Raw genomic sequence first — 12,907 nt, 5'->3', positions numbered from 1 at the left:
GCACTTTTTTTTTCTCTCTTTGTTTTTTTTGTTGTCCTGTCCATCTCTTGTCCTGTGTGTGTGCGTGTGTGTTTATTTGATGGTCACCAGTCCTATTAGAATCTCTTGAACACGCAGAGCAAGAGTCTGAAGAGCAGCCAGACATTCCAGAGGTGACAGAGGATGGAAATTATCCTCTACAGGAAGACGATGAGGCTGAGGACATGGAGACCAAGCCTCCTCTTAGGTTTGTGGTCACTTCATTTACAATAGTCTGTGTTACATATTTGATGGCAGTGGTGCAGAAGAAGAAATGTAAAGGAGAGAAGTTGACAGGGAGGGATTAAAATTTTGGGTAGCAATAAGTAAAATGTAGGCATTTGTCTATTTTCCCTCTTCCAATTGTCTGCTAAAGGCTAATGTTACATTTGTTTGAACCTTCCTCCTGGCTGAAATGTTGCGAATTACAGAAGTAAAATTCTAACATAAGGTTTCAAAAAGAAAATTAATTTTACTGGCCATAGAAAAGTGCCGGCTTCATCATTGTATTAGGAAAACATTAGCAATGTTTAGGAGTGTTAGCTTTTACAAGGAAAATATTAGGAATGTTAACTTTTACAAGGAAAACATTAGGAATGTTAACTTTTACAAGGAAAACACACTAGAAATGACTACTGGAATAAAGAATACATTTGTGTGCTTTCAGTCCCATAGACAGTAGTAACATTCCATTGATGAGAGTAGTCCAATCTGTCAAGCATACAAAACGAGCTGGTTCCAGGGTTCTTAAAGAAGGATGGATGGTTCATTTTACAGATAAAGAAAATACGGTATTTAGCAATTTTTAAAAATTCGTTTAGCCTTTGAATCTTATTTTTTTAAAGTCTTTTGTTTAAGAACTATTTCATTTATTTGTAGTCATGCGAGAATTCCATTTCACTACTAACTGAAATTTTTTGTTAAAGTTTTATTTTAGAATGGCCAAGCAGCTCTAGCAGCTTGTTTGGGTGTTCAATGTTGGCCATAGAACTTATCATTACTTTAATGTCTGAAGGAAACTGAAATGGAGGCTTAGTTGTAAACACACACTTTGGTTTATTTGTTAAATGCCTAGATGATCCAACATAAACAGATTAAACTTCTGTTCTGAATGAAGTTTTAGAATTAGTTCATCAAACTCAAAAAATGGATTGAGTTAATAAGAAAAGTGTCTAATTGAAATTTATTTCAAGCCTACAGAGATATTTTTTCAAATAGAGTTGAATAAAAGATGGCATTATTCATAGTTACTAGCAAAACAATGGCCTTCTAGCATTTGTCTTCATGCTTAGGACCACCTCACATATCTTTAAGTTTTTAAAAAGTGTTAATTATTTTTGTTAAATATCCCTTGTCCTAACATTACAACCTATTAATGCTAACTGAAATGAAGTAATTATACACTAAGTTTGGGATTAGAATCTAATTCAGAATTAGATTTTCACATTTGACCCCCTTCTGAATTAAAATGATCAAGTTCAATTTTCCATTGCTCTTGATGTGCGCTGGTTTTTCTTTTAGAGTTAGAAACTTTTTATTTGATGTTTAGTCAACCAAACTGAACCTACTAGTTAACTACAAACTGAACCTACTAGTTAACTACAAAACTGAACCTACTAGTTAACTACCAAACTGAACATACTAGTTAACTACAAAACTGAACATGCTAGTTAACTACAAAACTGAACCTACTAGTTAACTACAAAACTGAACCTACTAGTTAACTACAAAACTGAACCTACTAGTTAACTACCAAACTGAACATACTAGTTAACTACAAAACTGAACATGCTAGTTAACTACAAAACTGAACATACTAGTTAACTACAAAACTGAACCTACTAGTTAACTACAAAACTGAACCTACTAGTTAACTACAAAACTGAACCTACTAGTTAACTACAAAACTGAACCTACTAGTTAACTACCAAACTGAACATACTAGTTAACTACCAAACTGAACATACTAGTTAACTACCAAACTGAACATACTAGTTAACTACAAAACTGAACCTACTAGTTAACTACCAAACTGAACATACTAGTTAACTACCAAACTGAACATACTAGTTAACTACAAAACTGAACATACTAGTTAACTACAAAACTGAACATACTAGTTAACTACAAAACTGAACATACTAGTTAACTACCAAACTGAACATACTAGTTAACTACCAAACTGAACATACTAGTTAACTACCAAACTGAACATACTAGTTAACTACCAAACTGAACATACTAGTTAACTACCAAACTGAACATACTAGTTAACTACCAAACTGAACATACTAGTTAACTACCAAACTGAACATACTAGTTAACTACAAAACTGAACATACTAGTTAACTACCAAACTGAACCTACTAGTTAACTACAAAACTGAACCTACTAGTTAACTACCAAACTGAACATACTAGTTAACTACCAAACTGAACATACTAGTTAACTACCAAACTGAACATACTAGTTAACTACCAAACTGAACATACTAGTTAACTACCAAACTGAACATACTAGTTAACTACCAAACTGAACATACTAGTTAACTACCAAACTGAACATACTAGTTAACTACAAAACTGAACCTACTAGTTAGTACCAAACTGAACATACTAGTTAACTACCAAACTGAACATACTAGTTAACTACAAAACTGAACATACTAGTTAACTACCAAACTGAACATACTAGTTAACTACAAAACTGAACATACTAGTTAACTACCAAACTGAACATACTAGTTAACTACAAAACTGAACATACTAGTTAACTACCAAACTGAACATACTAGTTAACTACAAAACTGAACATACTAGTTAACTACCAAACTGAACATACTAGTTAACTACAAAACTGAACATACTAGTTAACTACAAAACTGAACCTACTAGTTAGTACCAAACTGAACATACTAGTTAACTACCAAACTGAACATACTAGTTAACTACAAAACTGAACATACTAGTTAACTACCAAACTGAACATACTAGTTAACTACAAAACTGAACATACTAGTTAACTACCAAACTGAACTTACTAGTTAACTACAAAACTGAACATACTAGTTAACTACAAAACTGAACCTACTAGTTAACTACCAAACTGAACATACTAGTTAACTACAAAACTGAACCTACTAGTTAACTACAAAACTGAACCAACTAGTTAACTACAAAACTGAACCTACTAGTTAACTACAAAACTGAACATACTAGTTAACTACAAAACTGAACATACTAGTTAACTACAAAACTGAACCTACTAGTTAACTACCAAACTGAACATACTAGTTAACTACCAAACTGAACATACTAGTTAACTACAAAACTGAACATACTAGTTAACTACAAAACTGAACATACTAGTTAACTACCAAACTGAACATACTAGTTAACTACCAAACTGAACATACTAGTTAACTACCAAACTGAACATACTAGTTAACTACAAAACTGAACATACTAGTTAACTACAAAACTGAACATACTAGTTAACTACCAAACTGAACATACTAGTTAACTACCAAACTGAACATACTAGTTAACTACAAAACTGAACATACTAGTTAACTACAAAACTGAACATACTAGTTAACTACAAAACTGAACATACTAGTTAACTACCAAACTGAACTTACTAGTTAACTACAAAACTGAACATACTAGTTAACTACCAAACTGAACCAACTAGTTAACTACAAAACTGAACATACTAGTTAACTACAAAACTGAACATACTAGTTAACTACCAAACTGAACATACTAGTTAACTACCAAACTGAACATACTAGTTAACTACAAAACTGAACATACTAGTTAACTACAAAACTGAACATACTAGTTAACTACCAAACTGAACATACTAGTTAACTACCAAACTGAACTTACTAGTTAACTACAAAACTGAACATACTAGTTAACTACCAAACTGAACCAACTAGTTAACTACAAAACTGAACATACTAGTTAACTACAAAACTGAACATACTAGTTAACTACAAAACTGAACATACTAGTTAGTACCAAACTGAACATACTAGTTAACTACAAAACTGAACATACTAGTTAACTACCAAACTGAACATACTAGTTAACTACCAAACTGAACATACTAGTTAACTAAAAAACTGAACCAACTAGTTAACTACAAAACTGAACATACTAGTTAACTACCAAACTGAACATACTAGTTAACTACCAAACTGAACATACTAGTTAACTACAAACTGAACCTACTAGTTAACTACAAAACTGAACATACTAGTTAACTACCAAACTGAACATACTAGTTAACTACAAACTATTGTTTATTTAGTTCAATTTGAAATAGTTTGTTGTTGTACCTCTTAAGACGGTGAAAAAAAGATATTGAATCAGACAATGCCAGTGTTAAATGCAACATAAATGTTTAGTATAGCTGGGTCTGCGTAGCCACTTCAAAACTGCACTCTTCCTTTTAACTTCAGGCTTAAAGCAATGTCTTATTATTAATGTTGTTATTATTATACAAAACTTTTGTAAATTCGTTCTAATTCACTTTTATTTATCTCTGATTTCCTCAGCGTAAACGTCATTATTGGAGGTTGGATCCAAAGGTTATTGTTATGTACTCAGATGAAAAAACAACAAGATATTTTAAGGTGAGACCCTGTTGCTGTCATTATTGATAGTTTTATACATTTTAGAAAATATTTTTTATGTCTTAATAAGTAAACATTTTAATTTCTGCCTCATGAAAAAAACTTTTTGGTGTAAATATATATATTGTTGTGAAATAGAACAAATAATATATATAAGTAAGTAAAAGATAGTGTCACAAGCTGAGTAGAGACTGCTTGGCCACCATAACCTTTAACCTTTTTTGCACACAAACATTAGAACTAGAATGTTGTCATTCATTAGATGTTTCTAGGCAAGGCTAAGGGGGGAAAATACTTATGACTTCATTTATTTTTGTGCTCTAAAAATGACTAGTAAAAGTGGAAGTAGGTCAAATCTTCTTTTGATGTGACAGAGTTATTGTTAGAACATTAGAAATGCAGTTTTCCCTTGACCATCCTTGAAGTGGAGATGCTGTATTTAATTTCATATCCTTACACTATTTGTGGATATGAACTGTACTGCAGAACATCCCCTAACATTTTAAAACCCTAAATAACAATTTCCCTTTTCTTTAATAATAAGCTGTTTTTTTTAAACACTTCGTAAATGTGCAGAAATTTTTTAAATGGCATACAACTTTATTCTGAATGTCACTTTACAGAAAAAAAAAGAATTGATACATACAGTGAGTACACTGTTATCTGCTATAGAAAGAACAGTGTTAGAATTAATATTTGTAATATTTTTTTACAAATATTGTGATTTCAATGCAATTTCTTATATATTTTATGCAATATTCATTAAACCTGTGGTGTTAAAAAAAAATCTTAGTTTTTTTTTCCATTTATATTATTTGAAAACCCGCCATATAGCCCTTCTGCTAAAGTGTAACCCTTGAAAGTCAAGGGACCAATGTAGTATCAATGGAATGCAACACATTATAGAGGTCCTTTTTTTTTTTAGAATTATTCTAGTTTTTCTTAAAAAATCTACTTGATGTGAATTCAACATTGCATAGCAAACCTAAAAGTATTCTTCTTGGATTTCTAGATATAAAGTATTTGTGTTTCAGTTTGTAGATATTTCTTTTGTGCTTGTAGATAAGTTATTTTCAGGTGCTTAATTCATTTCAGAAGTGTGAAGTAAATCTGCTAACTCTATCATAGCAGCTTGAAATATACACAACCAAATAGACACTTTGTAACAATAAAATATAATTATTGCCTCAGAGGCTCTAAGGACTGATGTTTTTTCTTTTTTATTTGTATCTAGAAAATAGATTTAAGCAGTATTACCAGTGTGGATTCAGCTAAAAACAAAGCCCAGGATTTCTCACGCTGTCCTCATGTGTTTGAAATGTCCACTGGCTCTATAGTCTACTATGTGGGTGAGGATCCCAACTGTGGTCAGGAGTCCAACCTGGTGGTCAACCCAGAAAGTGGGATAGGACTAGAGCAGGCCAAACACTGGGAGAGTGCTATCCGTCAGGCCCTAATGCCTGTCACACCTCAGTCTAGCATTGGCAATGCTCCAGGTGAGTACACATTGTGAAAATTTAAGTTTAATGTAACAATTACTCAAAGATGACAGTTCATTTGATTTGTCACTGATGCTTTTGTTTTTTTCCTTGAGTGTCTTAAAAACTTTTTTTTGTTTTTCTAAATATTTCTGTCACTGATGCTCATTTGTTTCATAGGATCTGAAAGTTTGACATAACATAAAGATTTTTAAAAATCTATTCTATATTTTTTTTGTAATTTATCATTTTAAGAAATATCTAAAGATAATCAGGAAGAAAAGAGAGAAAAAAAGCAGTAAACGCTATACAAATATCTACAACTGACTCAGTAGTATCAGTAGATTATTATAACCAACTTGACTTTCTAAACTGTTGCTCTTCTCTAATCTATAGAACATGATTCTTATGTTTCTTTGTCTTTCCCTTTCAAATTACAATTTTTAATGATTTCAACATTTTGTTTGAGCAGACAATAATGGCAATGGTGAAGCCCAGGGGGCTGGACAAGTGAGTGGCTCTCTTTTTTTTTCTTACATTCATTGAATCATTTTCAAATTGAAATTTTGTTTCCTTGTAGTTGTATTACCATTTGTGTGTTTGATTTGAATAGAACTAATTCAACATTTCTTCTTTGACAGGCTGAGATAAGTCATTTGTATCAAATTATACCTGAAGATGTTCTGGGCTCTGGACAATTTGGTATTGTCTATGGAGGTCAGTCTGGTTTTGATGCTTTTAGTAAATGATAAATAGTTAGTTGTAATTAAGCATTTGATTATTTTATCACAGCACCATAGAACTACCTACCACTCTACTACACACTACCATCTACCTACAATCTACCTACCACTCTACCTACACTCTACCTATCTCTTCTACATACTAATTACCATCTACCTTCACACTACCTACACATTACCTACTCTTCTACACACTACCATCTACCTACACACTACTTACCACTCTAACGACACATTACCTATCTTTTCTACGCATTACCTACCACTCTACCTATACACTACCTACCTCACAACTTACACTCTACCTACCACTCTACCTACACACTACCTATCACAGTTATACATCTACCACAACTATACTTTTTGAAAAATATTTTTTGTGATCCCAACAATTGAAGTCGACTTCAAATTCGGACTTAAGATATCGAAATGTGTACTTTTTTTTGTGAGGGTAGAAGGATTTTTAGAAAAAATAATATGGTGGCCTTTTTGTGTTTACTGTGTTTACATTTATTAGTAGGCATAAGCATTAATTTACATACCCCATTTTTAAACAGAAAGCAGACATCTCTGGAAAATATTTTATTAAATTTAATAACTCAAAAAAATATATTTGTTTTTCCCATTCATTTGTATGCCTGGTTGTTACAGTGATTAAATGTACTGCTCTACTTTCAGGTCGTCACAGGAAAACCAATAGAGAAGTGGCAATTAAAGTGATAGACAAGATGAGGTTCCCCACTAAACAGGAGGCTCAGCTGAAGATAGAGGTGGAGATTTTAAAGGTTAGGGTTCACTTATTTTTTTCCGTACTTCATGTTATGTTTCGAGCATTGACAAAGAGGCTACTGAACATTTTGAGACAACTTAGAAATAATGTAGGATAGAACATTTCATAAATAAAATTGTTGGTTTCGTTACTTACCTTACCAGTGAGCCACCATTTTTAGAAACTAGATATTTATTTTAGAAAGAAATTTAAAAAGACTTATTCACTAGATCTACTATTCAACTAAATCTGTAACACGTGATGTTGTTTTTTTTTAGAATTTGCATCATCCAGGAGTTGTCAACTTGGAACAGATGTTTGAAACAAATGAAAGGGTGAGTTGTGTTGTTGGCATGCTTTCAACAAAAAAAAATATTTTTTTTAACTATATTGCTTTATGTATATATGGGTTAATTTATTCTCTCATTTTTTGTTTGTTTGATGTTTTCCTGGGTTTATTAAATCTCACATATTTGTGTAATTTTTCTAATGTATTCATAAAGTAATTAAATAAACATGTTTTAGTGTATGATTTTGGTTTGTAACTTCTTTTTAGTTTTCTTACTCCATATAAAACATAGCCTTGAATAGAAAAAAAACAATTATTTACTAAATGTAGGATCAGACATTTTCTGAAATAGAATTCTAAACCTCATTAAGTTAAAAAATAAAAGAGAGTAACTTATTAGCCTGAAACAAGCAATGTGTTCAAAGGCTATATTTTCTCTATCGCTACTAATTGAATTAGCTTTGACTTGCTTCATTAACATTACATTTTGATAATTGTTTCGTTTGCCAACTGTTGTTCAACATTTTTATGAAGTATAACCCATGATTCTCTGACAGATATTTGTGGTGATGGAAAAGTTGAAAGGTGACATGCTGGAAATGATTCTCTCTAGTCCAAAAGGCCGTCTGAGTGAGCGGGTGTCCAAATTCCTTGTCTCACAGGTAGATGAGTTTGTATTTTACTGTTGCCATTGAATCAATGGATGTGATGACTTATGGTTTCTGGGTATAAACTTAAGACTGGTGATTAGTGTATACTGTGACCTCTGACACCATTGTTTAACCTTTTTTTTTCACATCAAAATAGACTACACCACTCAATGTAAATTAGTTGCATTTCTTTGTCTAGTACCGGTACTAAGAATTTTAGATGAAGTCACTTAAGTTTGTTGTTGTTGTTGTTTTTCAAACTAACTGTTATTATTATGTGTGCTGTGAACCACCACTGAATTTCTTTTTTTAGTTGACTGAATTGTTTGGCTATAGAATATTGTCAGTTGTGTGCATTGCTTACTTTCTATTGAAAGAAATATTTCCACCCTAACACCTAATCATAAAGCTTTAACAACTACTTGTTTGTTTTCAGATTCTGATTGCCTTAAAACATTTGCATTCCAAGTGCATAGTGCATTGTGATCTGAAACCTGAAAATGTTCTGTTGTCTTCAGAAACTGCATTCCCCCAGGTACTGGCATTATTGATTTATAGCTAGTCAAAATGGAATATGTGATGCACCACCAATAAGAAATATCAATATTTAGTTTACCAGTTTGTTGAAAAACTACATCAAAAAATCAGTAGAACTCTGATAAAACGAACACATTTTGGACAGTGTATTATTATTAAGAGGTTTTAGTTCCTAACCCTAAGTTTTGAAATATAGACTTTGAATAATTATTTGAACAATTATTACCTAATTGATTATATTTTTTTATGTCCCAAATTAAAAATCATGGTATTAAATTTAACAAAAAATATATCTTTATACCACAGCACTTATATGTACTTTTTAGAGGCTGATTTGGTTTTTCTCAAGTTATTTGCCAATAAATAAGATCATTTTCAGAACAAAAAATTTTAGTTGTTTAGTCAGCACTCTTTCATTGCTAATTTAATTTAATGTTTTAACTTTTTCTCACTTTTTTGTTTTTCCAGGTCAAACTCTGTGACTTTGGCTTTGCAAGGATCATTGGTGAAAAATCATTCCGTCGTTCCGTTGTTGGCACTCCGGCTTATCTAGGCATGAATATATATCTAAATAATAATGTAGACCAAAAAAAAAACTAATATATTTACTAAGATTTGAGGTTGTACATTTTCAAACTTGATTTTTAGAGTTAAGATAGGAAGGTATCAGTTGTTTTTTTTTTTTTTTTGTTTATCTGCCTCACAATACTTCTAGAACTCTTGGGGAGGGGTCCACATTTAAATATGACTTAAGGTTCATTTGGAAAAGCTATGACTACTTCCTCGTTTGGTTTTGTATGACCAACACACACCTAAAGGATTTGAGAATCATTTCAATTAATAATTTTTATTTTCAGCCCCAGAGGTCTTAAAAAGAAAAGGTTATAACAGATCATTGGACATGTGGTCTGTGGGAGTTGTTATATATGTCAGGTCAGTAGAGATTTGTTCAGTGTCCTTCTTTTTTTATTGTTAAATCTTAAGAATAAGTCTAATGTTTTTTTTTTATATTATACAATCTTCTTTCTCTACACTTGCAGCCTCAGTGGTACATTCCCATTCAATGAAGATGAAGAGATCTCTGATCAAATACAAAACGCTTCCTTCATGTATCCTCCCAACCCTTGGAAAGACATATCACAGGAAGGTGAATTTTTTTTTTTCATTTTTATTAATTCATTTTAATGTACTTTTTTGAAGGAAACAAAGTGATTGAAGATCATTTCTAGAATGTTTAGCTTAGCTTGAAAACTAGCAATTATTCATATCGACTTAGATTAGAATTGACATTTAAAATTTTTTTAAAATGAAAATCTTTATTTTAATTCAAAAATTCTATCAAAATAGTCTACCTCCATTCTACCAACTAAGGGTATGAAGTCCTATATACTCCTAACAAATAGCTTGTTGTCAAGTAATATAATTAATAAGTATCACAACACTTTTTTGTAAAGTCTCAATTTGTGTTGTCTTTCAGCCATTGACTTGATCTCCAACCTTCTACAAGTCAAGATGCGCAAGCGTTTTACTGTGGACAAGTCCCTCAACCATGTGTTTCTACAGGTAACTATTTTATTTTTTAAATTTTTATCATTATTTTGTGCCAAAAAAATCCTACAGCTTTAGAAACCAAAAAGAAATGCCATTATTTTAATAATATACATCTTCACATTTCCAGGCAGTGTCAGTTGGTTTAAGTTTTTAAAGTTAGCTAGTTTAAATGGTTATTGAGACCTACTAGTACCATTAACTTTTGTAAAACTAAAACACCCTTTTGTGCTTTATTTAAATATCACAAAATGGAAATTGGTTTATCTGAATGCCACTCTTGTCAAAAACTGTGAAGTCTTTAGGTTAGTAGGCCTACTGTTCATCTTTTTTATTTTAAAGGAAGAACAAAAATACAAATGCAATTATTCTTAACTGTACCTTGCAGGACTACCAGACTTGGTGTGACTTGCGTGTTTTAGAGAAGCAGGTGGGCATCCGCTACCTGACTCATGAATCCGATGATGAGAGATGGGAGAAATACCGCCAGGAGAAGAATCTCAAGACATGGGACGAAATTGGTCAAAAAGGTGTGAATGAAAAATACTCCTTCAGCAAATATCGTGAAAAACAGGCAAACAATCAAAGCAAAGCTGCTTCCTGACCTCTCTTTCACACGCAGCCTTGTGTTACTGACACTGATTCTTGTTGTCTCTTCAATATTGTGCTTTCTTCTTCCATAACTTTCTACAACTTTTTTTTTATATTTTGGCTTATTTAAACAATTATTGTAAGATGCGAATGTTGCCAAAATATTTTTTTATCTATGCAGCATGAGAAATATTTCTGTAATACAGGAATGTTCATAGTTTGTCCACTTAGCTTTTATTATTATTCTTATCATGTCATTGAGATCACAACTTCATTTATTTCATTTACTAGTAGAAATTCAAATATTAGAATAATATAAATATTTGGACACTTCTGGCTAAAACAGCTGATAAAGAATTTGTATATAGGTTAAGCATTTGTTTTTAATTGATATTTATATTGTGTATAAACTGTAAATGAGACTTTGGTCTTGGTGTAACTCGAGAACTATTTTAGTGTCAGCTGACTTGAGTGTCAATGTGCTAGTTCACTGTATTCTCTTTCCACCTCTATTTGCATGTTCAGCGCACTTCTTGCTGTGTTGATGTCACATGTCATTTCTCATGTTTTGCTTTACTGCTTAAGTACCTACACACATTTTTTGTATTAATACATATTTGTGCGTGTGTGTCTTGTACACAAATATAGGTATTTTTAATAAGCACACATAGCAGCTGTATAAGACAATACTTTGTGAAGAGTTGACTGGTAGATAGACATTGTCATGCATTCAGAACTCTAGTGATGCTTGACACGTTTTCTGAGAATGATGTTAAGTTTCTTTCATACTTTAAGGTGTCCATAAGGAGCATTGATTAATCTCACCTATTAGCTTGTCTAATGGTTTCAAAGGGTATTGTTTGGTTCTAGTCTACCAAACCTGTTAATTTATCAATGATTTATCAGCCATTTCCAGTGAAAACATATCCTTCATAAATGAGAGAGGCTGAACACTAGCCTTGGAGAAAGTTGACTGAAGTTTCCTTCACCTAACAAAAATCTTACTTCATTACCAAATGTCACTTGCTGCCTTTTGTAAAATGTGTTCATCTCCCCTGGTGTGAGGTGTTATCTCCCCTGGTGTGAGGTGTTATCTCCCCTGGTGTGAGATGTAACTGCTTGTTGCTCACTTCTTGCTCATCAACAGCCTTGTAATGCTACAGCAGTAAACTCTTGCTATTGACTTCAACCAAAAAAATATGGTCAGCCATTCATTGACTTGTGATGGTAATATTTGTAGGAAAGGAATGGTGGTGTAGGTCTGAATAGAAGACCTGTTCTTCTTATGATCAAGAGTTGTCATCTTCACACTTGTAAGATCTGTGCCTTATATACAGAGGTGTTTCATGCTTTTGTTTGACAAAAGCCTGTTGATAATTCTTAACAGCAAGATGAAACTAAAAACCTCCACTTTGTATGGTTGTGAACTTTTATGGAGAGTTGCCCTCTCTCGTCCAATTCTCTTCCATGGTTTGAATATTTTTCTTTGGTTTTTCTTCCACATTTTTTTATGTTTCTTACCCACTTTTCTTAGTACCTACACACAGAATGAACCTAGTTCTGGTTTGTGCTCATCATTATGGCTGTGTAGATACAATTGAGAAGCAGTTCAGAAATTGTACAGTTTTCCTTTTGTTTTGTT

At 32.1% G+C, this 12,907-nt stretch overlaps 1 protein-coding gene across 10 annotated transcripts in view; it reads left to right on the top strand.

The window, feature by feature from the left end:
- LOC106059311 (serine/threonine-protein kinase D1-like) overlaps positions 1 to 12,907 on the top strand; it is a 94,034-nt gene that overhangs the window by 75,436 nt on the left and 5,691 nt on the right. For 9 of the 10 annotated variants that reach the window (XM_056023903.1, XM_056023910.1, XM_056023909.1 and 6 more), the window contains 15 exons: positions 91 to 226; positions 686 to 809; positions 4,583 to 4,660; positions 5,895 to 6,156; positions 6,611 to 6,648; positions 6,780 to 6,855; positions 7,560 to 7,666; positions 7,929 to 7,985; positions 8,497 to 8,601; positions 9,026 to 9,124; positions 9,595 to 9,679; positions 9,984 to 10,059; positions 10,167 to 10,273; positions 10,604 to 10,689; positions 11,063 to 11,204. In XM_056023903.1, coding sequence (XP_055879878.1) covers positions 91 to 226; positions 686 to 809; positions 4,583 to 4,660; positions 5,895 to 6,156; positions 6,611 to 6,648; positions 6,780 to 6,855; positions 7,560 to 7,666; positions 7,929 to 7,985; positions 8,497 to 8,601; positions 9,026 to 9,124; positions 9,595 to 9,679; positions 9,984 to 10,059; positions 10,167 to 10,273; positions 10,604 to 10,689; positions 11,063 to 11,204 — 1,578 coding nt within the window. The remainder of the gene's footprint in view (positions 1 to 90; positions 227 to 685; positions 810 to 4,582; positions 4,661 to 5,894; positions 6,157 to 6,610; positions 6,649 to 6,779; positions 6,856 to 7,559; positions 7,667 to 7,928; positions 7,986 to 8,496; positions 8,602 to 9,025; positions 9,125 to 9,594; positions 9,680 to 9,983; positions 10,060 to 10,166; positions 10,274 to 10,603; positions 10,690 to 11,062; positions 11,205 to 12,907) is intronic. The other variant, XM_056023902.1, reaches the window with a different exon arrangement.

Source organism: Biomphalaria glabrata, chromosome 3, assembly GCF_947242115.1.
Source record: "Biomphalaria glabrata chromosome 3, xgBioGlab47.1, whole genome shotgun sequence".
NCBI classification, from domain to species: domain Eukaryota; kingdom Metazoa; phylum Mollusca; class Gastropoda; family Planorbidae; genus Biomphalaria; species Biomphalaria glabrata.
Note: the sequence above shows the minus strand (reverse complement) of the source record. Positions and strands in the feature narration are given on the sequence as shown.